Source organism: Larimichthys crocea, unplaced genomic scaffold (assembly GCF_000972845.2).
Source record: "Larimichthys crocea isolate SSNF unplaced genomic scaffold, L_crocea_2.0 scaffold83, whole genome shotgun sequence".
In the NCBI taxonomy this organism is placed as follows: domain Eukaryota; kingdom Metazoa; phylum Chordata; class Actinopteri; family Sciaenidae; genus Larimichthys; species Larimichthys crocea.
The window spans coordinates 889,429-911,120 of NW_020860930.1; the positions used below are offsets into that span (position 1 = coordinate 889,429).

The window sequence follows — 21,692 nt, forward strand, 5'->3', positions numbered from 1 at the left end:
ACATGATATCATTATAATTTTATTTGTGCATTACTGTGATACATTTAGATTTATTATGATGCTTAGCTGGTGCATTCAGATCTACATTAGATTTATTGTATGTAAAGAGACATTACATGCATGTGTGAGATCAGCTGATGTAATTGATGATTTGTCCACTAGATGGTGCACATTACCCATCACAGGTGACTTAATGATCATTTCAGTCAGGTGTGACCAAAACAGACGCTGATGTTTAACCCATGGGACCCTCACAGCTCTGATCCACAGAACTTTAAAGTTCTAGCAGAGATGATACTAAACACTGCATGAGCACTTACACATCAGAAAATAAAACTAATGTAAATAAAATTTTCCTTCATAACAACTACATGAGAAAAAAGTCACATTGATCTGCTCAGTCCTCCATGCCGACTCTTCAGTGAACACTCCCCCAGTGAACAGCCTCAGCCTGGGCAGAGAGAGCCGGGTCAGTCCCTCTGTTCACTGATGTGATGATGAACTCTGCACGCTGGGTCAGGATCTCCCTCACAACACAACCTGACAACTTCCTAGAAGATCTGAAATCTGGGGACGCTTTGTGGGCGTTACAGAGGAAAGCGGGTGGAAACCCGCCAAAATAAAATCATGGATAAACGTAATGTTGAATATTTTTGGTTCTGGGTATTTTAAACAACTTAAACTATCTACAACACAAAGATCAGGACTGGATTTTGATTCACTGGGAATGAATTTAACATAACAAACACACAAAACAAGGCGATGCAACTCAGGAGGAACAGCAATATTCTTTTTCTCAGTGCTGCTTCATCCTCTCCTTATTATTACTGAGGACGAGCTCCTCACATGGCTTCACTCCCTCTGTCAGCCCTCATAGATTTCAGTTCCTGCTCAGTGGTTGACTGAGTTCCTGATGTGGACGTCAAGTTCTTACTATCACCTGCGACCTGCTTGCAGCACAGGACTCTGGGCAGCGAGCTGCAGAGCGCCTTCCTAAACATGGAGCTGGAGAAGACGTAGACGAGGGGGTCCAGGGCCGAGTTCAAGAAGTTCAGCCCCAAAGACACGATGGTGAGCTGGGTGAAAGTGTAGAAGGAGGTGCAGTCCCATGGGCGGTATGAGCGGATGACCCACACCCCGATGGTCGTCACCGTGGTGGGTAAGAAGCAAATTACGAACACTGCCACGATGATAGCACAAACTCTCATCGCCTTTCGCACCTTGTCCGGATTTCCCATCTGACGCTTCTTCAGGAACCTGGAGATCCGGATGGAGCAGAACAGCAGCATGGCCATCGGGATGATGAACTCCAGGACCGTCAGAATTCGGTGCATGGCGACCAGGATGATGATGGCCCGTGACGCCTCTTTGTAAGAAGTGAAGAAGAAGCACTGGGTTTTGTTTCCACTGCCCTTGATGTGGTTGTATGCCAGCATGGGAACCCGAGGGCTGATGACCAGCAGCCAGACAAACACTGACACGACTGCAGCCTGCCACTTGTTCATGCGGTTGAACCGATGGTGAGGGTGGACCACCTGGAGCAAGAGGACAGTGACGAGACGTCAGTAAAAATTGGACGGGTTATAAATGTGTGTATCGCCAAAGTGACCAAACACACGTACTCATCTCCTCACCTTAAAGTAGCGGTAGATTGCCACCACAGTCATGAGTGCGATGCTGGCCGAGCGGTTAGAAAACATCAGGAAGAGGTTGATCCGGCAGAGGCCATCTCCAAACACCCAGTAGCCCCTGAGCAGGGCATCGATCCTCAGCGGCAGACTGACCAGAGCCAGAAAGTCAGCAATGACCAGGTTGAAGAGGAAGAGGTTGTTGGGGTTCCAGGCCTTCAGCTTAAAGCAAAAGATCCACAGGGCAACTACATTACCCAGCAGCCCCAGTATGACATCAATGGTGAGGACCGGGGGTAGGATCACACCTTCCAGTTGAATACCGACTGGTGGGCAGCCTCCACCTCGACCTCCACCCGGGATCGGGGTTGTCAAGTTTCCAACTGTGGTGAAGGTGGCATTTTGCTCTGATGCCATTTTGGCTAAATAAATGAACTGTTGTGTAATGATGAATCGGACAAAATGATTTGTAGGTTAATAAAAACAGTTTGTGGGTTCAGCGGTTCAGCAGAATGAGCACACGGTGTCAAGACTCAGGAAATTTACCACTTCCCTTTATGCCTTCCTCTTTCTGCAGCATGAGCTCTGTGAAGCAGAACACAACTTTGTGTTTGTACATGACGCAACAGTTATATCTAATATCTAAAAATAAAACTTCATACAAAAATGAAATGGTTAAAATGATAAGTTGTTAAAAGTAGTTTATCATAATTGAATATAATTATAATATATATACAGTTGGGGGGGTGGGGGGCGAAGATAGCGAGATAGATATATAGATCGAGAGAGCGAGAGGAGCGATAGGAGATATAGAGATAGATATATATACAGGGGTGGGGGTAGAAAAGTAGAGGAGAAGATGATTTTAGAGATAGCGCTCATATATATTATAGAGATAGAGATATGAGCTATCATATAGGTTTATATCTTATATATATATGGTGTGTGTGTGTGTGGTATCATATGTGTGGGTTGGTGTAGTTTTAGATATATATCATTATATATATATATATATACTGATAGTATATAGGTAGATATATATAATATCTATAGATAATGATATATGTATTTGTGATGTTGTTTGTGTTTATTGTGTTAAGCTAACAATAACGTGATGAAATAATCACACCCACAAATATTAACGAAATATTCAAACAGGTAACCCTAAATCTAAAAATCAGTATTTCACAGTTGTAGTTACATTTATCTTCCATTAGAAGAAAACATAACTACATTAACCAAACTAATTAAAATAGTTTTTTAAAATGTATCAACACACGTGTCATTCATAAACACATAAATGTTAAATATGTATTTAATAACATTTAAATTGCATTGCTTCTACAGTGAATTGAGTCGTATGAAAACTCACCAGGCAGCCGCAGAAGGATTTCACTCTCTGACTGTTTGAGGAACACATGCAGGGACGTCTTTATGTCTGTCCAGGAGGACGTTCCTCGTGCGACTTCATCAACACATTCGTTAAGCACTTACCCACACGAGTAAAAAAAAGTGTTAGCTCGTGTTGTTCTGTGGTCAGTGACAGGTCACACTTCCTTTCGGGTACAAATGCGCGATAATGGAGGAAGTTTTGAAATCTTAAACTCACCGTTGTTGTTGTTGGGTGGGATTCATCAGCATTGTTATTTTCCAGAGCCGATTTTTAACGAACCTTAAAGCCCCACCTACGTCACACACAGCAGCAACTATTTCACTGATTCTGGGAAACTGATCATATTCATGGAGGAAATGTTTTCTGGTTTTCCCTCTGATGTCCTCCGGCTGCTCCGCCTAACTCTCTGTGATTTACAGAGTTTGATGCAGTGAAGTTAACTGCTGACCAGCTGTAGCTGCTGTTAGCTCAGTCCGTAGCTTGGCGGTGAGATCAGAGCGACGGGTACCCGTCGCTCTGAGCTCACCGCCAAGCTGACGGACTGAGTGTTTGTACCAACAGGCGTTATGGACGACCAGGAAGAAGAAGAGGAGGTAACCAGGCTCAGCAGCTTCTATGGACATGATGGCAGAGGAGAAGAGAGTGAAGAGGACGCTGACGGAGGAAGCTAAGAAGAGAAAAGGAGAGAGTGAGCGAGCAAGAAGCTGCCGGACAAGAGTAAATGTGGGACTGACTTTTAGTGGTTGGTGAGAGCTTGGTGAAATAAAAGGCTGAAAGACAGACGCCGAGCTGGGCTGACTGCTGCTGGACTAGGCAGTGATATCAGCTGCTGCTGGGGACAAATACTCGAGTACAGCTGTCCATAGTTACCACAGTGGGATTACAAGTCACAACAAACACTGATCTCGCTCATGTCCTGTCCATACGTCTCTGACTGCTTTAGCTGGAGCAGCTCTCACCTTGTCCTGTTCCTCTTTTCCTCCCGTCTGCCTTTTTAATCTCAAACACTTTTCCGACCTCGCTGTGTCGGATGAAATTTGAATTTCAGTCCCTGTGTACTGAATTCAACCATCGCTTTGCTTCATACTGTTTCTGTGTAACATTTGATTTAGCTCCAAGGAGACGTCGAAGCTCCTTCAGGTGTTTTTAGAATTCTCTCATCTTCCAGCTTTTCTTCACCAAACCTTTCCTTTGTAGTTCAAAGTTTCATCTTGTGTGAGGCGTGTGTGCACATGTGCTTATGTTGTGTGAGTGCGTGTGTGTGTGTGTGTGTGTGTGTGTGTGTGTGTGTGTGACGGACGGGTATCAGCATGGATTAGTGAGTAAAGGTAAGCGTGTGTCTCCCTGTCGAGGCGGATTTCCATCCCTCTCCTCTTCACTCCAGTCTCACACACCGACCTCGACTGAACCGCCGCCGCCTCATCTCATCCCGACTGGCTGCAGACTCATGGAGGCTGAACACTTTGCATGCATGTGTGTTTGTGTGTGAGTGTGTGTGAGTGTGTGTGTGTGTGAGTGTGAGTGTGTGTGTGTGATTGGTTGGTTGTTTTGTCTCGGACCATCGTGCGATGACATTACTCCCTCAGGAGGCAGAGCGATTCGATGGGCTGTCTCTCCTCTACTGGTAAGATAATTGCTGCTGTGCTCCTCCTTCCTTCCTTCCTTCCTTCCTTCCTTCCTTCCTCTCCTTCTTTTTAAACTTGGCTCTTTAAGACACTTTACAGATTCAGTTTTTCTGCCTCGATCTTCGGCTGCTGCATGTCTGTCACATGGTTCGGAGGTGGAGCAGCTTTAACGTCCGCATGCATGTTAGAGCTGATTTAAGGAAAGATGCAACATTTTTAATCACATTAAATAAATCTGCTCTGCTTCAGCACAGCTCAGATATTTTCAGAAATTTCAGAGGGACATTGTTTTTGTTTTTCTGTGTATGACATAAATGAGCATCTCCAAAATTGAAACTTTCTCCGTGTCAGTTTGTTGATTTATAAATTTCAGTCTACAGTTTTCTTAACTGATGAGTTCTTTCATTTGATTGTCAAGTAAAATATGTATGTATGTATGTGTGTGTGTATATATATATATATTATAGATAGATATATATCTATCGACCCCACCCCACACCGCTGTTACGCGTTTTGATTTATTTGAATCGTGATATTTTACTGTAATTTCATGGTCAGTCATTTTTTTTTCTTTTTGTCGTTGCACGAACTGATGAATAAATGGTCAGAAAAGGATTTTACATTAGGTAAACAAGTGCTGGAAGCTCTTCTTAGCTTCCTCCGTCAGCGTCCTCTTCACTGTCTCCTCTGCCATTATGTCCATAGAAGCTGCTGACTGCTGTAAACCTTCTTCTTCTTCTTCTTCTTCTTCTTCTTCTTCTTCTTCCCGGTGCTCTGAGCTCACAGTTTCAGGCAGCCGGGCTAACAAACTGAGCTAACATGAGCTAACAGCAGCTACAGCTGTCAGCAGTTTACTTAGTTTAATTCAAACGTACCAAAAATAAAAGTACTCATTCTGAAAATTGTACATGCAGTTTGGGTGGGGATGGTTGCAGCTACGTTAGAGACTGCTGGGTCTCTATTAGAGACTACACTACATGGAAATCCAGTTTATTGTGAAGTGGATACACCCATGTAAGCCATATGTTTTGTAACATGTATGATCCAATTACCTTCATCGCTCAGTCGTATGGAGCGTCTGTGGAACAGCTTAAGCTGTACGATGACTCCTCCATCAGCTCACTGACGACTGATCTTTTCTCATCCCATCACACGCTGATCCCGTCTGAACCGAAGCTGCAGCAGCTTCATCTGTTATTTACCGCCTCAGGGTCTTAAACCTGCATTCTTTCTGATGTCCAGCAGGAGGCAGTTTCACTGATTGTATAGAGTCTTATGGAGAAATGAGCTGATGTATTCACTCAGTCTCCTCGTGAGTTCATGGTCTCAGTCTCTGGTTTCAAGTCTTTAAGATACTGACACTGAAATGTGTTAGTTTATGACAGAAAGGTTACACAGTAAAAAGTTGAAGCTATGATGAACTCTTCTTCTGCTGCAGACTGTGAGTGCTGGTTCACACGGGCCTGGTGGTTCTGCCATGCTATGTGTCCACCTGGCAGCCGGCCTGTGTGTGTGATGTTAATGACATGCGGCAGGTAACGCAGATTATCAGGTATTAAGTGATCAGTTTAATTGCACCCTGGTGTCCCAGCAGCTGGCTTCACTGCACGTTGTCGGCTGTTCGTGGGATTCAGAGAGCTGAAAACAAATTTATTACGTAATTCACAACCAGAGAAAAACAACAAAGGAGCTAATGAACTGTAATTAGATAAAAGCAAGAAGCTGTTATTGAATTCCAAATCCAGATCAGGCAATGAATCAGTTTTAATGGGTCCGCTGAGTTCCAGCCACAGTGACTGTCTAAAACCTGGACGTAGTCTCTGTGACGTCCCCGCAGACAATTCAAACAATAAGTCAAGCTGACTCTGGATTGGACCTGATGAGACCTGATTGGAGGCAGTCTGGGAATGACAGCGAGGCGGACCACTCCCAGGAGAAAAGGCTGCAAAGCGTCTTCAGAATATGAGCTGGACCTCAAGGATTACTTCAAAATACAATACCTACTCTGCAATGGCTGTAAGATAAGGGTGGGGCATGGAGGGGAACTGAATTCTCCTCAGGGCCCCAGAAAACTCGGAGGCCGGCCCTGTGAAGTCAGTGTGCCCAAAGACCAGCAGACAGCAGCATCACGTGAACCACGTTTGTGGAAATTCTTCAGCTTTAATCTAAAGCTTGTCTCTGCACACACGCACTCCATCGAGGACATAATACATGCTTTAGAACGTTCCTTTGATTGTTTCTAATCACTGTTTGTGTCTGTTGGGGCTTTTCTAACATCCAGGTCACGGCATGTTTAAGAGGCGACAGATTTTATTGGTTAGGATGTGGCTGGGTGGAGGAGGGAGGAAGGGAGTGGGGAGAAAATGACAGAATCCTGCGTTGATTTGATTATTCTGTGCAGCAGAGGGAGAGAGAGGCTTTGGACCAGGCAGGATGTTGATATGTTTTTGAATCTGTTGTGTATTTGCTCGTTGCCAGGACGATCATGGGCCCACATGGCATCAACCGAGCCGTACAGAGGCTGGAGTTCTGCGACTGCAGGAAGGGTCTCGGTACGTATCTTCCTCCTGACCTCTCAGTCATTGATGATATACTCCCACGTGTCTCAAAGCTGCTGCTCGATGTCTCAGCGTCAAAAGTTTCCCAACTAACCCGAGCTCCTCTGTGCGTTTGCACACAGGTGTGAAGATAACTGGAGGTTACAGAGAGTTGACAGGGGAAGAGTTTGGCATCTACATCAAGCGTGTGGTAGGCGGCGGGCTGGCAGCTCTGGACGGTCAGTGGATTTTTGGTATTTTGTCTTTTCTGTGGAAAGACAAAGACAGTTACTGTCGTTATTTTATCCTCCCTCACATCGGTCTGATCGTCACTCTCTGTTCCAGGTCGGCTTAAGTCAGGTGACCTGATTTTGGATGTCAATAACATCAGTCTGATAGGGGTGACCAATGACAGGTGAGTTTGATGTGTGCTGTGTCAGCAGTTTATCAGTGAGTGTGGTGAAGCTGTTTGTTGGTTTGGGCCAGAACATCGTAACTTTGACTGGATGGTCATTCATTTAAGTTCAGACAAATGACATTGTTGAATACCAGAACCTCCACGTTCAGACATTCATGCAACATATATTCTAGATGGTGTATTTGGCTTTTGGTGATCTGACATAGCGCCACTATGAAGCTGACATTTGTACCTGTGATATCTGAAACATTCAAACTATAATAACTAAGGTGCCCATGGTCTTTTCATCTTGTGCCATCATCAGGGCTAAATCTCTCAATACTTTGGTTTCCTGACTTGAACTAATGAATTTTGTCCAGTGTGTCGGGTTTAGGACGCGTTATTGAAATAAAGTGACGGGATAATCTTCATAACTACATTTTCATTAGTGTTTAAACTTGTTTTTGTTACCTTAGAATGAGACTTTTATTTCTACAGACCTCTTCCAACATGTTTCATTGAACACGAGCTCCACATAGATTTTATGCACGTTTCATGAAGAGGATGAGGCGAGATGGTTGCAATCAACCACTCCACTGCTATTTAATCAACACACTGGACCTTTAAGGTGAACATGGTAAAGTCATCAAACCAGTTTCTGAGAGTTATTCAGTTGTATGTTTGGGCTACATCCTGTGTGTTGACCTGCACAGCAGCTGATGATGTTGCGTTTGCTGATAGGGCGGTGGAGATCTTGAGGACAGCCTCGCTCTCCAATCACATGTCGCTCCTCATCGCCAGAGACGATGAATCCAGGTAAGAAATGACCCCAAACTGTTCTGAACCTCTGAAGCTTCTGCAGGTTGAACATGTCAGAGTCAGTCACATCCGGTTGTTGTTTCTGTTGCGAGGTTAACTGAGGACACAGAGTTTCGAGTGCTGATGTGATCTGAGTTTGATGAATCCAAAGTTAGTGCTGATACAGTAAGAACATTAAGGTGTTGAACTGTCTTTACAGATACAAACATATGAGAAGTGTCTCATCATCACAAGTGTTACGTCATCATGAGAACATTACATAATGAGTTCTGGTAACGCTGGCACTGCGTGCTCCTCTGCTCTTTTATTAGTATTAAAAAGAAACAACATTATTTATCTCTCAGTAATAAATATTCCAGTAAACTCCGACACACCTGTCACATGTTCAGGTGAGTAGAAATGATTTCTCAGCCTTTGAGCTTCGTGTTTAGAAGAGTCACTTCATGGTTTATGAGAGTCACAGATTGTTCGAGCTTTGGCTGCATTTTGAAATGAGCCATGTGACGGTTTGATCCGTCCTCGGTGTCAGACTCTGAGCTGGATGTCGGTGGCTGACGGGCGGCGTCCTGCGGTGCAGCAGCAGGAGGGAAACTGACCTGGCACTCTGCTGTCCCTGTGCTTTTCCACATCCACCTGCCAAGTCCAGACAAACTCACAGTGACACAATAAGGACGCTGCGCTGTCAGAAAAACAGTGGAGCTGATCAGAGGTCAGCAGAAACAACAGAAGGCAGGCTTTGTCATTTTCTTTGGGTCATCACTTGGGTTTAGGTTTTGTGAGCAGCTCCTGGATCTCTAGAGATAATGTGCATGTGTCCAACTCCTACATCCATCATTTACACCTGCTAACAACGTTAATTAGTATTAATACAGAATTCCTGCTGTAAACACTGAAAAGATTTGGACTAAATTAATTAGGGCTGATTTGTCAATGAATTGCTGAAGTGATCAGCAGAGTAATTCATAAAATCAGTTACTACTTTCATAGTATTATTAATTATTTATTCATTTTTTCAAGCAGATGTGGAAAACATGATCTGTTGTTGATTTGCTGATGTTTTATAATTCAGTCTCTGACTTTTAGACGACAGAAGAATTTACAGACCATCGGGTCTCGCTCCTCGTGATGCATCGTGATGATCTGCAGGTTATATCAGTTCATCATCGTTCACTCACTTTTCATGACAGATGCTTATTGTTAGCTTCACTCTGACCTGTGAGTGTCTCACCTGTCGGTCAGTGTGTTGTCCACGTGTTATCGGCCGTCTGTTAAAGCAGACGACTTTCCTGCACTGCATGCTTTTATATTTCAAAGAGGTTAAAAAAACAAATGATGATGGATTAGTTCAAAATGTGACTCAGTGAGAGGCAGGAGGTGATCTGAGGTGAGAGCTGCTGAAAAAGGAAAGGTCGTCCCAACTTTTGGCAGAGAGACGAGCCCTTCATTTTATTATTATGAAACCAAAGTGTGTGTGTGTGTGTGTGTGTGTGTGTGTGTGTGTGTGTGTGTGTGTGTGTGTGTGTGTGTGAGCTCGACCTTGTCTGTTGCAGCGATTTGTTTCACACTTAAAACAAATTATGATTATGTGCAGCTGCCTGTGGGCGGGTCGCAGCGAGGACAGTGATGAAATCATGCAGAGGATTTGCTGCTGCTGTCCTCACAGGTTCAGACTCAGAAAAACAAACGTGGGGTCTAAGCTGGTTGATGGAGTTCAGTGAGCAGATCCAGGCTGGCTCATTTTTAAGCTGCTGTCCAGACGTGAAAGACTTCTCTGAAGTCAGCGATGGTGACAGCTCCGCTGGTCCAACATCTTAGTGCAGGCTCAAATATCTCAGCATCTGTTGGACTGAAAGACACTGATGTTCTCCAGAGGATGAACCGTGCTGACTTTGGTGGCTCAACATTCTAATTCAGTTCATGAACTCTGATACTCCACCTGTCGTGTTCAGTTCATAGTGCCCAGTGATGAACAAATGAAAACAAAGACAGAATTGACCTTTGTTAAAAATAAAAGAGTAACAATGAAGAACTGAGAGCAGCAAAATATGGAAACCTGTGAGGACCATGCAGACACGTTCGCTCAGACACCATCAGATCAGTTTCCTGGGTTTATTTCTGCACAGAGAATCCAATAAACTATAAAACTGACTGACTACAGCTGTGCAGATTATTATTATTATTATTATTATTATTATTATTATTATTATCACTGCTGCTGTTCTGTCTGTTTGATAATTAGTCTGCATTAATATTGAACTGTTCATACTATGTCTCATATAAATCTGTGTCAGGCTCGCTGTGCTCTCGTAGTTCAGTCTCCTCTGACTCGGCATTAGATGAATCAGACTGATCAGTCTGACTGTTTGTCTCAGTGACAGCTGATCCTGTTTGAAAGGTATTAACACCATCAGTGACCTCAGCTCTCCTCTGTGTCCACGTGAGGGAGACAAACACTCACAGATCTGCACAGCACAAACAACACGTCACGTGATCTGCACACGTCACGTGATCTGCACACGTCACATGATCTGCACACGTCACGTGATCTGCACACGTCACATGATTAAATTTAAAGTATGCAGTGAAGAGTTCAGGTCGTTATTTCCATGTTCACATTCAGATACAAATTTGTGAATGTAACTGATAATCATCACGTCACCTTCAGACGGCAAACACAGAAAAATCTTCAGAAAAAAACATGTTTCTAAATTTAAAATGCAGAACTGTGTGTGTGTGTGTGTGTGTGTGTGTGTGTGTGTGTGTGTCCTTCAGGAGGGAGTTTGCTGAGTTGATGGAAAAGTACGGCTCCAATAATATCACAGCTTCAGGACGAATCTCTCCTACTCAGCTGTCCACAGGTAAAACACACACACACACACACTCTCACACACACACACACACACACACACACACACACACACACACACACACACACAGACTTCTTCACAGATTCATCGGCCTCAAACTAAAACATCAAATTAAACCTGATTCTCATCATGAACTCTTGAGTAGGAAACTTCTTCACCTTCCAAAGATCTTCATTTCTAAATCATCCAGATTCGTTAAAACTTCTTCGTTACTAACGTGTCTCCTAATTCAAAGAATCGTTCCTGCAGGTTCCCACAGATCTTTCGTATCCAGGAACTCGTCTCTTCCTAAAATATCTCGTTTCCTGCCAAAGTTGAAAGTTTCAGACAGAAATCTGAAGCAGTCTTGGTCTCGACTCTCTCACTGCATCTTCTTCACATTATTCTTTTTATTGAAGCGACCTGATCGACCCTCTCCCTCCATCTTCCTCCCACTCGTCTTCCTGCTTCACTCTCTCCACCTCTCTTCTTCTGTTATCTGCTCAGGGAAGCTGACAGACACGGCCTCCTCCTCCTCCTCTTCCAGATCCGAGAGCCCCCAGCTCCTCAGCCCTAAAGAGGGGGTCACCACCTACACCCACGCCCCACCTCACGCTGCCAACCCCGTCTACACCGCGCACACGCCCCCGCACGCCTCCAGGTAGGATGCAGCAGATTTCAGACTTCTTGTCTGCGACGCCTCAGCTCTTCAGTAAATCCTAAAAACATGAATCAAGCACGGAGCCAGTAGACTGTTTAATTATAGACAATTAATGAACTCGTGAGAAAAGCAGCGTAAGAGTCCGAGTCCTGACCTGCAGTGCAGAAGATGTTAGGTGGAGGTGAGGTGGAGGAGGACACGCTGCAGCACAGTCACTCTGAGGGTTTTTCAGGTGGTTACATAAACTGTTAAACTGAATCTCTGCAGCATGGAAACACCAGCAACAGCTAAAAATAGTGAAAAGCAACTTCAGCGATTTCAGAGAGAAGTGTGGGATGACCAGAAAGGAGGAGGTGGAGGAGGTGGAGGAGGTGGAGGAGGTGGAGGAGGCTGAGGGATTGAATGTGGCGTTGTGGTTTTTAATGATGCTCAGTGTCGTCTCTCTGTTTCTCTCCCCAGTGACAGTGTCATTCAGTTGATTTGTGTTGCCAAGGCAACAGGCCTGGGGCTCGTCGTCAAGGGCGGAGCCAACCGGGCAGAAGGACCAATGGTGTTCATTCAGGAACTAGTGCCTGGAGGAGACTGCCAGAAGGTCGGCGTCCTCGCCGAGCGCTGCGGCACGAATCAGAGTTTCAAAAACTGAACTTTGTTTTATTAAAGTGACATTACGTAGAAACGAATCACCTGCAGCAGCTGATATCACTGAGTCAGCAGTCAGCCCAGAACCAGAACCAGAACCAGAACCAGCAGCAGCTGATATCACTGACTAGTCCAGCAGCAGTCAGCCCAGAACCAGAACCAGAACCTGCAGCAGCAGTCAGCCCAGAACCAGAACCAGAACCTACAGCAGCTAATATCACTGCCTAGTCCAGCAGCAGTCAGCTCAGCTCGTCTTTCAGCCTTTCTTTAAGCTCTGACAGACTCTCAGACTTTGTAGCTGTTGATGCATCATGAACTGTGGCGTTCCCCTCAGCTCTGTTCCAGGACCACAGGTTGTTTCAGTTCACACAGATTTGTGTTTCTCAGGTGGAAAAGTTTATAAAAAAAATAAAAATAAACTGACAAGTTTGTCTCACAGAATAATCTCAGGTTTTTAACAGTAACTGTTCGGCCTGAAGCTTTGATTTCATCACATTTTGAATTTTATTTTTAAGAAAAGCTAAATTCAAACCTGAACCTTTAACTGACCATAAACACATTTATTGTTATTTTCGTTTCTTTGTGCTGTTTCAGGACGGCAGGCTGCAGGTCGGTGACCAGCTGGTGTCCATCAACAAAGAGTCCCTGATCGGAGTGACGTACGAGGAGGCGAGGAGCATCCTGACACGAACCAAACTCAGGTCACACAGCGAGAAACAGAAACCACTTCTGGATCTGAAATAAGATGCCACGAGGATGAATCTGACAGAGTCACGCTCAGCATACAAACCTCTGTTACTACATGTATTATTTAATACGTAGAACACACTGAGTATAAGTACTCGTTGCCTTTGAGGTGGACAGGTGCTCTGTGTTTACATGCATGCACCGGTGTGTCCTGTGGGTTGCAGACCGGACCCCACCGTGGAAATTGCCTTCATCCGGCGGAGGTCGTCCTCCAGCTCCAGCAGCGGGCCTCACAGCCCCATCTCCCTGCAGGGGTCCAGCGGTGGAGGTGGACCCCAGACGAAGGCCCCTGGGCTGGGCGCCATGCCTCCTCCTCCTGCTGTGGTCACCAAGATCACCTCCAGCCGAAACCCGACGAGCGAGACTCTGCCAGCAGTCAACGTGAGCCAGGTGAGATCAGACCAAAGATCAGACGCCATCGCTCACATCACGACACGTGAACACGCTGTTATCAAACCGTTATGAATATGTTGTGTTAACGTTTGCAGGTGCGAGTGTCTCCAGCCAGGACAGAGCAGACTCACGTCTCGTCCCCACCAGAGAGCGACAGCGTCCCTGAAACAAAGCCCGGTGTGTATCTGTGTCCTCAGAGTGAACGCCTCACACACACAAATCTGATCAAAGAGTGAAGACATGAAAACAATGATGACAATACAAATCATAGTTTGATGAGCAGGCAGCAGAACATAATCAGCTGGACCACCACAGAAGAAGACACGACCAGATGACGTCCCCGCAGACTGTCTAAAACCTGGACGTAGTCTCCGTGACGTCCCCACAGACTGTCTAAAACCTGGACGTAGTCTTTGTGACGTCCCCACAGACTGTCTAAAATCTGGACGTAGTCTTTGTGACGTCCCCGCAGACTGACTAAAACCTGGATGTAGTCTCTGTGACGTCCCCGCAGACTGTCTAAAACCTGGACGTAGTCTCTGTGAATTCGGATATTTTAACGTTTGAGGGAGTGCAGTTTTCGGCTTCACTTCAGTCATGGTTGTTTGTGTTTTATCATCTCATTTTGTCGTTAAAGACAAAATAATACATTTTAAGGGTCGTTAACCAATCAGATGCCAGCAGGATGTAACAACATACCAGGTTTTAATGTATGCAGACACACATGGCGATGACCTGCTGTGAACTGGGAGGTGTAAATCTGACCTGACGGAGGCAGAAGAGGAAGGATGTGGCGACAGATGGCGTACGGTTGGCTGCCTGTCGGAGGAGGAAGTGAGGCAGGCGGGAGGTCTGGCTCTGATTGGCCGAGGAGGTGTGAAGCATCATCACGTCTCTGTGTGAGCGAGGGATCCTGAGGACTTTCTCCATATGTGCGTTGTTGTGTTTGTCGTCCGACGTCACAAATGAAGCAGACCTGAATGGACCAAAGGGAAACTCCAGAAGTCTGTGAGGCTGAATCCAAATGTTTGAATTGAAATCATTCAGGATGAATTCATGTGTACGTAAACAGGTTTTTAAACCAGTCAGTGCAGACGTGTTGGAGACCCTCCACCTGTCCTACGATGGAGCGAGACACCCGGCAAACAACAAGGCCATGATGTGCGGATGGTTTTTGAATAATCCAGACGATGGTTTTAACCTCATCAATACACTGAGTGTGTGAGCGGCACGGCATGAGCTGAATATTTACGAGTTTGTTAATGCCTTCATCATCCTGCTTCAGTTTTATTGGCAGTTTGTGTGAATTTGTGGCCAAAGTTGAACAAAACTCTCACAAGATGGAACGACAACCTGTCCTGAGCAAAGAGTCGGCACTGTAAGACTCTCGTACACGTGATAACCTGCACGGCACGTCGACACGCCTCCCTGCAGGTTTCTACACGTGTCGTCTGCATAAATCTGCATGTGAGAGGAAGAAGCATGAAAAGATGACTGACGTTACAAACCTCAATGCTGAGCGAGCAGCATACCCAGAATTTATTTTATTTCTGATTCCAATAAGAATCAAATATTTCCAAGAACACCAGCGTCAGAAACAAAAGTCCAAACTGTTTTTTGCTTTTGAATCATTTGATTGAAATAAGAATGTGAGCTCGCCCTCCATGGATCATCACCGTCATTAAATTTACCTGTAAAGATTCAAATAATTTTGTTAATATAAAAAATGTCTTTTTATTTTATTCATGTCTCATGTTGTACTAAAGTTTTCTGCCAGGTTTCATTTTGGCGTCTTCCATCTGGAGACAGAGAACATGCAGGACGCCTCGGAAGACGAAGCTGGATCCTGGTTTAGGATGAAAGGAAGGAGACGGACTTTAAACTGTGTTACATTTTAAATTTCATCTTTCTGTCTCCAGAAGCTTCCAGCAGTCATCAGAGGAAATGTTCCCTCAGCACCAGCTGTCGCCTCAAACTGGAGAGACTGGAGCAGGTGTGTGTGTGTGTGTGTGTGTGTGTGTGTGTGTGTGTGTGATTCAGATTTATCTTTAATATGAATAAAGAGCTGCAGTCTGTTCAGGCTGTTAACAGAACACTAACTGAGCTAACAGCAGCTACAGTTTGCAGCAGCTTCGTCGCACAGAGCAGTGACAGCTGCATGTTCAGGGGCGTCATAGTGAGATGTATTGATCTGTGTGTGTGTGTGTGTGTGTGTGTGTGTGTGTGTGTGTGTGTGTGCAGGCTCTGGATCTGCTCGGTCTGAAGCCCACAGAGGCTCAGCGGCAGGCGATCAAGTCCAGACTACGAGCTGATCCAGCTGGGACGGTGGCCTTCACAGGTAAGACGATAGTCTTCTTCTCCTTGTTGGTCTCCATCAGACCGTGAAGGCTGTTTGATGGTTTTTGGGCCTGACCTTGGAGTCGTTGAAATGTTCTGGACTGTCTGACCTTCATGTCTTAAAGTAATGACGGACCCTCTTCACTTCAGAACTGAAATGAACCAAACAGTAAAAGTTGTTTTTGTGTCGTCGTGTCTGAACAGACTTCGAGAGCCTGATCAGGGAACTGTTCAAGCCTCAGCTGGAGGAGTCGGCCTTCTCCCAGCCGGGGTCAAGGTTCACCTCTGATGACCTGTCCACTTTGTTGGAGTCACCAAGCAACGCACAGGTACGAGCTCACTGCAGGGCCGACCCTTCAACACAAGAACCAGGACCGAGTCCAGGACCGAGTCCAGGACCGAGTCCTACAAACATACTGAATAACAAAATCTCGTTCTTTGATCTGAGCTGGTAAATTGGACCTTCTGCTCAGGAGTTCACGAGTGATGGACGAAATATACATTTACTGAAAACCTGTGTATGTTAAAACAGAAATGCTGTGTTCATACGGCAGTACACAAATACGACTCATGTGTTTTTTGTGTACGGGCAGCAGAGCATGAATTAATGACGCAGCAGGAAATGACATCACGACTGTGTTTGGTTGTTGGCGGTGCGATGTGCCGGTCCTGACCGCTCGATGTGGATCGATCTGTTATTGTTTGAACCGTCCTATCAGCAGACGGTAAAGATTTTCAACACTCGGTAACAGAACAATCATCGATCACAGCCTGAGAGCAACAAGCTGGAAAAACACTGTACACGCTGCTGCCCCAAATACTCAGTACAGCTCCACATGTGGATTCATCCACCGCTGAAAATAGTCCCAACAAACGCAGCGTGTCCTGTTATGAGTGTTTCTAAACATGTGGTTGGCTCCCCACCCTAGGCTGGTGTTAGTTCATGTAAATGTGAGGAGCTTGGTGTGATTTCAGCCGTCACTGTCGGACTCGGAGGACCTGGAGGAGATGGAGCGGCTGAGGAAGGAGCACATCGAGGCTCTGAGGGAGATCAAGAGGCTGCAGGTGAGACCAGTCCACAGAGTTCACCTTTAAAGGTTAAAACTCACCTGCTGAGACGCTCCACAGAGAACACTTACATCCTGTCAACATGCATGTGTGCTTCCTGTTGACTTCCTGTGTTGTTGTGTGGTCCAGGAGCAGCTCATCGAGTCTCAGAGAGTCCACCACCAGATGGAGGACGAGCTCAGCAAAGTCAGACAGGTGAGTCTCAGCGTTTCAACATTTGAATCAGTCGTCGGGAAGATGAACCTCCAGCGTTGTTTGAGGTTTTTCTCTTTGTTCGGCTGTTATGTGACTCTAATATAACGTCTGCGCCCTCAGAGGAAAGAACATTAAATGTTCTTGATGTTGTTTCTCTGTCTGGAGACAGCAGACGGGTTGGTCGGCCTCACCATGACGACGTTTGTCAATTTAAACCGCCCCCACAGTTCAAGCCTCATGAGGGCTCCACCCAGTGGTTGAATGAGGAAATGCACAAGTAAAGAAAAAGATGCACAAAGCTGAAACACCTCGAGGTAATCGTGAACTACGAGCTGTGAGAAGTTTGATGACGTCAGCACAGACTGACGCTTCAGTTCAAGCTTCTTTCATCTGTGTTTGTATCTGAAACACGTTTGTCTGTCAGCTTGTCGCTTCATCGCAGAGACGGACTCACGTCTGAGTGTCAAACTGTCTCTTTGTCTCATTAACCAGCAGGTTAATGCAGTGCTCTGTTTCAATCCAGGTCAGGGCCAAAGACCTACAGGGGCCACGAGCCAACTGTTTGTGAGCCACAGGTTCAATCTTCAACAACAGTTTCTGAACACTGAATCTGTTTGTTTAAACGTCTGCAGCCACTTGCAGGACGTAACTCGAGTTCATGAAGTCCGTTAAAACAAACTAAATGCCTGAACATGAAGCGTTTCCAATCCTCGGGTTCAAATCTCACATAGGAAACGTCCCAGCTGAGTCTTTGTTGTTACAGTACATCTGTTAGCGTCGTCTAAATGTGGATATCGATCGGTTTATGTAACGGGATGGAAGCGGAGAGGCAGCAGAGTGGGAGTCAGAGAGGCTGAGACCCTTCAGCTGTGATTCACAACAAACAAGCACAGGGAGGAACTATTTTAGAGCCCGAAAAGATTCAATGGGGGCTTCACACACCTCCCACTGTAAGAGTGTGTGTGTGTGTGTGTGTAGGTGTGTGTTGAGCTTCACCTGCTGATCTATTTTAAAAGAAGCGCCCTTTCATAAGCCCACACACACCCTCCGAACAGATGAAACCAAACATAGAAACTCAAGAAAAGCTCAGCGCAGTCACATGAACTGAACTTCAGGTTCACGGTCTGATGATGTTTGTCACAAAACTGACCTGTGATCAGGTGATCCACTCTGACCTGTGATCAGCTGATCCACTCTGACCTGTGATCAGCTGATCCACACTGACCTGTGATCAGGTGATCCACTCTGACCTGTGATCAGGTGAACGGTGTCTCTGTCATTCGTACGTCTGTTCTCACTCTATGTAACTTTGGGCTCCGGGTCGGGAGAAGTACGTAACGCTTTACGGCACTAAGTCACACAGCAGCAACTATTTCACTGATTCTGGTGAAACTGGATCATATTTTATGGAGGAAATGTTTTCTGGTTTTCCCTCTGATGTCCTCCGGCTGCTCCAACCTCAACTCTCTGTGATTTACAGAGTTTATGATGGACAGTGAAGTAACCTGCTGACAGCTGTAGCTGCTGTTAGATCAGTTCGTCAGCTTGGCGGTGAGCTCAGAGCGACGGGACTGCGTGTTTGTACCAACAGAGCGTTATGGACGACCAGGAAGAAGAAGAGGAGGTAACCAGGCTCAGCAGCTTCTACGGACATGATGGCAGAGGAGAAGAGAGTGAAGAGGACGCTGACGGAGGAAGCTAAGAAGAGAAAAGGAGAGAGTGAGCGAGCAGAAGCCGCCGGACAGAGTAAATGTGGGGACTGCACTTGTGTGGTTGGTGAGAGCTTGGTGAAATAAAAGGCTGAAAGACAGACGCCGAGCTGGACTGACTGCTGCTGGACTAGTCAGTGAGATCAGCTGCTGCTGGGGACCTGGATGATGTTCTTGTTACATGTGACTCTACAGTCTTGCTGTGAAGCACTAAACATGTTGGAGCTGGTGTTATCAGCCTGTGCTGAGACTTTTCTTTCATTTGTGTTTTCAGTGAGCTGAGGGGGAGGTCGACCTGCTCCCTCATTAGAGCTGAGGTCAGGCTTCAGACCCCCGAGGCCACAGCTGGAGGGAAGACAGCTCACGCTGGGTCCATTAGTTACCCCAACCAGTCACACAACACACACACACACCCAACCACACACACACACACCACACACACACACACACACACACACACACACACACACACACCACACACTCCACCAGCTGCACTTAAAATCATCTATAAAGTCTAATTTTAACACCTGTGATGTAACACCACACCATGTCCTGCTAACTAACAGCTCACGTTAGGACATGAAGCCACGCAGTGATGGAAACTTTACAATTAATATGTTTTTATTTATTATACTGTACACTGTACTACATTAACGACACATGTTAAAGAAACACTGCGCTACAATCAATTTGTTGTCTAAGTGTAATCCCACTTGTAATCTGCTCAGCTGTACTCGAGTATTTACTCTGTTACATTACTTATGATCAAGCAGCCCATCATCATCCAGGTCTCCAGCAGCAGCTGATCTCACTGCCTAGTCCAGCAGCAGTCAGCCCAGCTCGGCGTCTGTCTTTCAGCCTTTTTATTCACCAAGCTCTCCACCAACCACTAAAAGTCAGTCCCACATTTATCTTGTCCGGCGGCTTCTTGCTCGCTTCTGAGCTCACCGCCAAGCTGACGAACTGAGCTAACAGCAGCTACAGCTGTCAGCAGTTTACTTCACTGTCCATCATAAACTCTGTAAATCACAGAGAGTTGAGGCGGAGCAGCCGGAGGACATCAGAGGGAAAACCAGAAAACATTTCCTCCATAAAATATGATCCAGTTTCCAAATGTTCATACCTGTAAAACCAACAGAAAGAAAAACACGAGACGTGACAGATGAAAATGTTTCGTTCAGATCAATGAAATGTTTTCTGGTCGCTCTGGGCTTCCGTAGGTCAAACTGTGTGTTTTGCTCTTTTTGTCTTTTTCTTGGAAAAGTGATTTGCAGAATTTAAAAATGCTCGAAGCTGGAGGAGTGACACTAACAGATGGACTGTTCTCAGTGTGTGTGTGTGTGTGAGAGAGAGTGTGTGTGTGTGTGTGTGTGTGTGTGTGTGTGTGTGTGTGTGTGTGAGTGTGTGAGTGTGTGTGTGTCTGTGTGTGAGTGTGTGTGTGTCTTCATGTGTGTCCTGTTAGCTCTCGTCGCTACATATGACAGCACCACAGGAGGAGAGACGAGGCTGCCAAGTTCACTGCTGACTACTTCCCTTTGGCTTCATGTGTGTGTGTGTGTGTGTGTGTGTGTGTGTGAATACACACTAATAGGACACACTGAGGGAGTTCACACCTCCATCTGAGCTGCAAGCAACATGAAATGTTCTTTTTTAAGGACACTGATGTTGGACGATGAGGTCTGGCTCTCAGTCGGTTCAGTTCATCCCTGAGGTGTTGGTGGTCCAGGTCTGGACCGGTCCAGGTCAGGACCAGGCAGTCATTCTCCTACATTCTGCCTTGTTGTTCTGGTGCTGCAGGGTCGAGTGTCGCGGTTGCTTCTGGTTCTGCAGGTCACACAGTCTGATTGTTGCCGGTGTCTGTTTCACCAGCCTGTCAGTTATGTAACTTCCACTGTGGAGGCTGGTTTCCCCCTGAAGGCCTCACAGCCCGACTGGATCAACCGGAGCAAACTCCCAGCACCACCTTCCAGTCAGACATGAGGTGTTACAGAGGCTTTAAGGATAATAACTTTATTAGGTTCAGAAACATGCATGGATCTGCAGATGTTTGTGTCGTACAGTTGAATCATTTTTCGAATGGTTGAGCTGAATGAATGTTTCCGCTCTGCAGGTCTCACCTGGTCTTTCCTGTTGTGGTTTTCTCTTGTTGCTTTCTAATGTCGGTGACCTTATCAGAGACAGAAATGTGCTGAGAGGTGACGGGTCTGTGCGAGTCCTGCTGATCCAGTGAAACCTCCCTCGTCCTGACAGCCAGAATTCAGAATCAGGACTGCAGCACCTTGAAAGATGGATCAGGCCTGAGGCCCTGCTGGTACTCTGCTGACTGATCTGTCCACTTGTTGAGCCCTGATGAATCTCTGTCCTCCCTCACTTCCCTCACTTCCTTCCTTCACCCTCTCCACTTCCTCCTTCCTCTGTGGCAGGAAGTCAAACTCGGCGCCGAGGAGAGTCGGGCCCTCAGGACTCGGATCCAGTTGGCCGAGGCAGCTCAGAAGCAGGCGAGGGGGATGGAGATGGACTACGAGGAGGTGATCCACCTGCTGGAGGCCGAGATCGCCGAGCTGAAGACTCAGAGAGTGGAGCAACCGGCGTCAACCAATAAGGTGACGTTCTAAATATCTAACTGACCAATAACATTCTTGAAAGTCACACACACTCATAAGCCACGTGCACATGTACGTTTGTGTTTGGATCCCAG

General features: G+C 45.9%; 2 protein-coding genes across 4 annotated transcripts in view; one reads left to right on the plus strand and one right to left on the minus strand.

Annotated features, from left to right (window-relative positions):
* The window catches only part of stxbp4 (syntaxin binding protein 4), a 29,476-nt gene that overhangs the window by 1,139 nt on the left and 6,645 nt on the right, over nt 1-21,692 (plus strand). For 2 of the 3 annotated variants that reach the window (XM_027277066.1, XM_027277064.1), the window contains exons 2-18: nt 4,331-4,645; nt 7,125-7,198; nt 7,327-7,422; nt 7,529-7,598; nt 8,322-8,396; nt 11,172-11,257; nt 11,753-11,906; nt 12,366-12,498; nt 13,140-13,246; nt 13,457-13,682; nt 13,781-13,862; nt 15,605-15,678; nt 15,927-16,023; nt 16,227-16,351; nt 16,998-17,087; nt 17,220-17,285; nt 21,418-21,597. In XM_027277066.1, coding sequence (XP_027132867.1) covers nt 4,590-4,645; nt 7,125-7,198; nt 7,327-7,422; nt 7,529-7,598; nt 8,322-8,396; nt 11,172-11,257; nt 11,753-11,906; nt 12,366-12,498; nt 13,140-13,246; nt 13,457-13,682; nt 13,781-13,862; nt 15,605-15,678; nt 15,927-16,023; nt 16,227-16,351; nt 16,998-17,087; nt 17,220-17,285; nt 21,418-21,597 — 1,791 coding nt within the window. In that variant the 5' untranslated portion in view covers nt 4,331-4,589. The remainder of the gene's footprint in view (nt 1-4,330; nt 4,646-7,124; nt 7,199-7,326; nt 7,423-7,528; nt 7,599-8,321; nt 8,397-11,171; nt 11,258-11,752; nt 11,907-12,365; nt 12,499-13,139; nt 13,247-13,456; nt 13,683-13,780; nt 13,863-15,604; nt 15,679-15,926; nt 16,024-16,226; nt 16,352-16,997; nt 17,088-17,219; nt 17,286-21,417; nt 21,598-21,692) is intronic. The other variant, XM_027277065.1, reaches the window with a different exon arrangement.
* LOC104928293 (hydroxycarboxylic acid receptor 3) lies at nt 2-3,086 on the minus strand. The gene is made up of 3 exons (XM_027277067.1): nt 3,001-3,086; nt 1,635-2,213; nt 2-1,535 (listed from the first exon to the last, which is right to left on the minus strand). The coding sequence occupies exons 2-3, from the start codon at nt 2,043-2,045 to the stop codon at nt 843-845; spliced, it is 1,104 nt and encodes a 367-aa protein (XP_027132868.1). The 5' UTR covers nt 2,046-2,213; nt 3,001-3,086; the 3' UTR covers nt 2-842.

What these genes read in the sequence shown, in the direction of transcription:
- LOC104928293 (XM_027277067.1), bottom strand. Translation starts at nt 2,045, where the DNA reads ATGGCATCAGAGCAAAATGCCACCTTCACCACAGTTGGAAACTTGACA. An exon ending in CAATCTACCGCTACTTTAAG is followed by an intron (nt 1,536 to 1,634) that starts GTGAGGAGATGA and finishes CTCTTGCTCCAG; the next exon opens with GTGGTCCACCCTCACCATCG.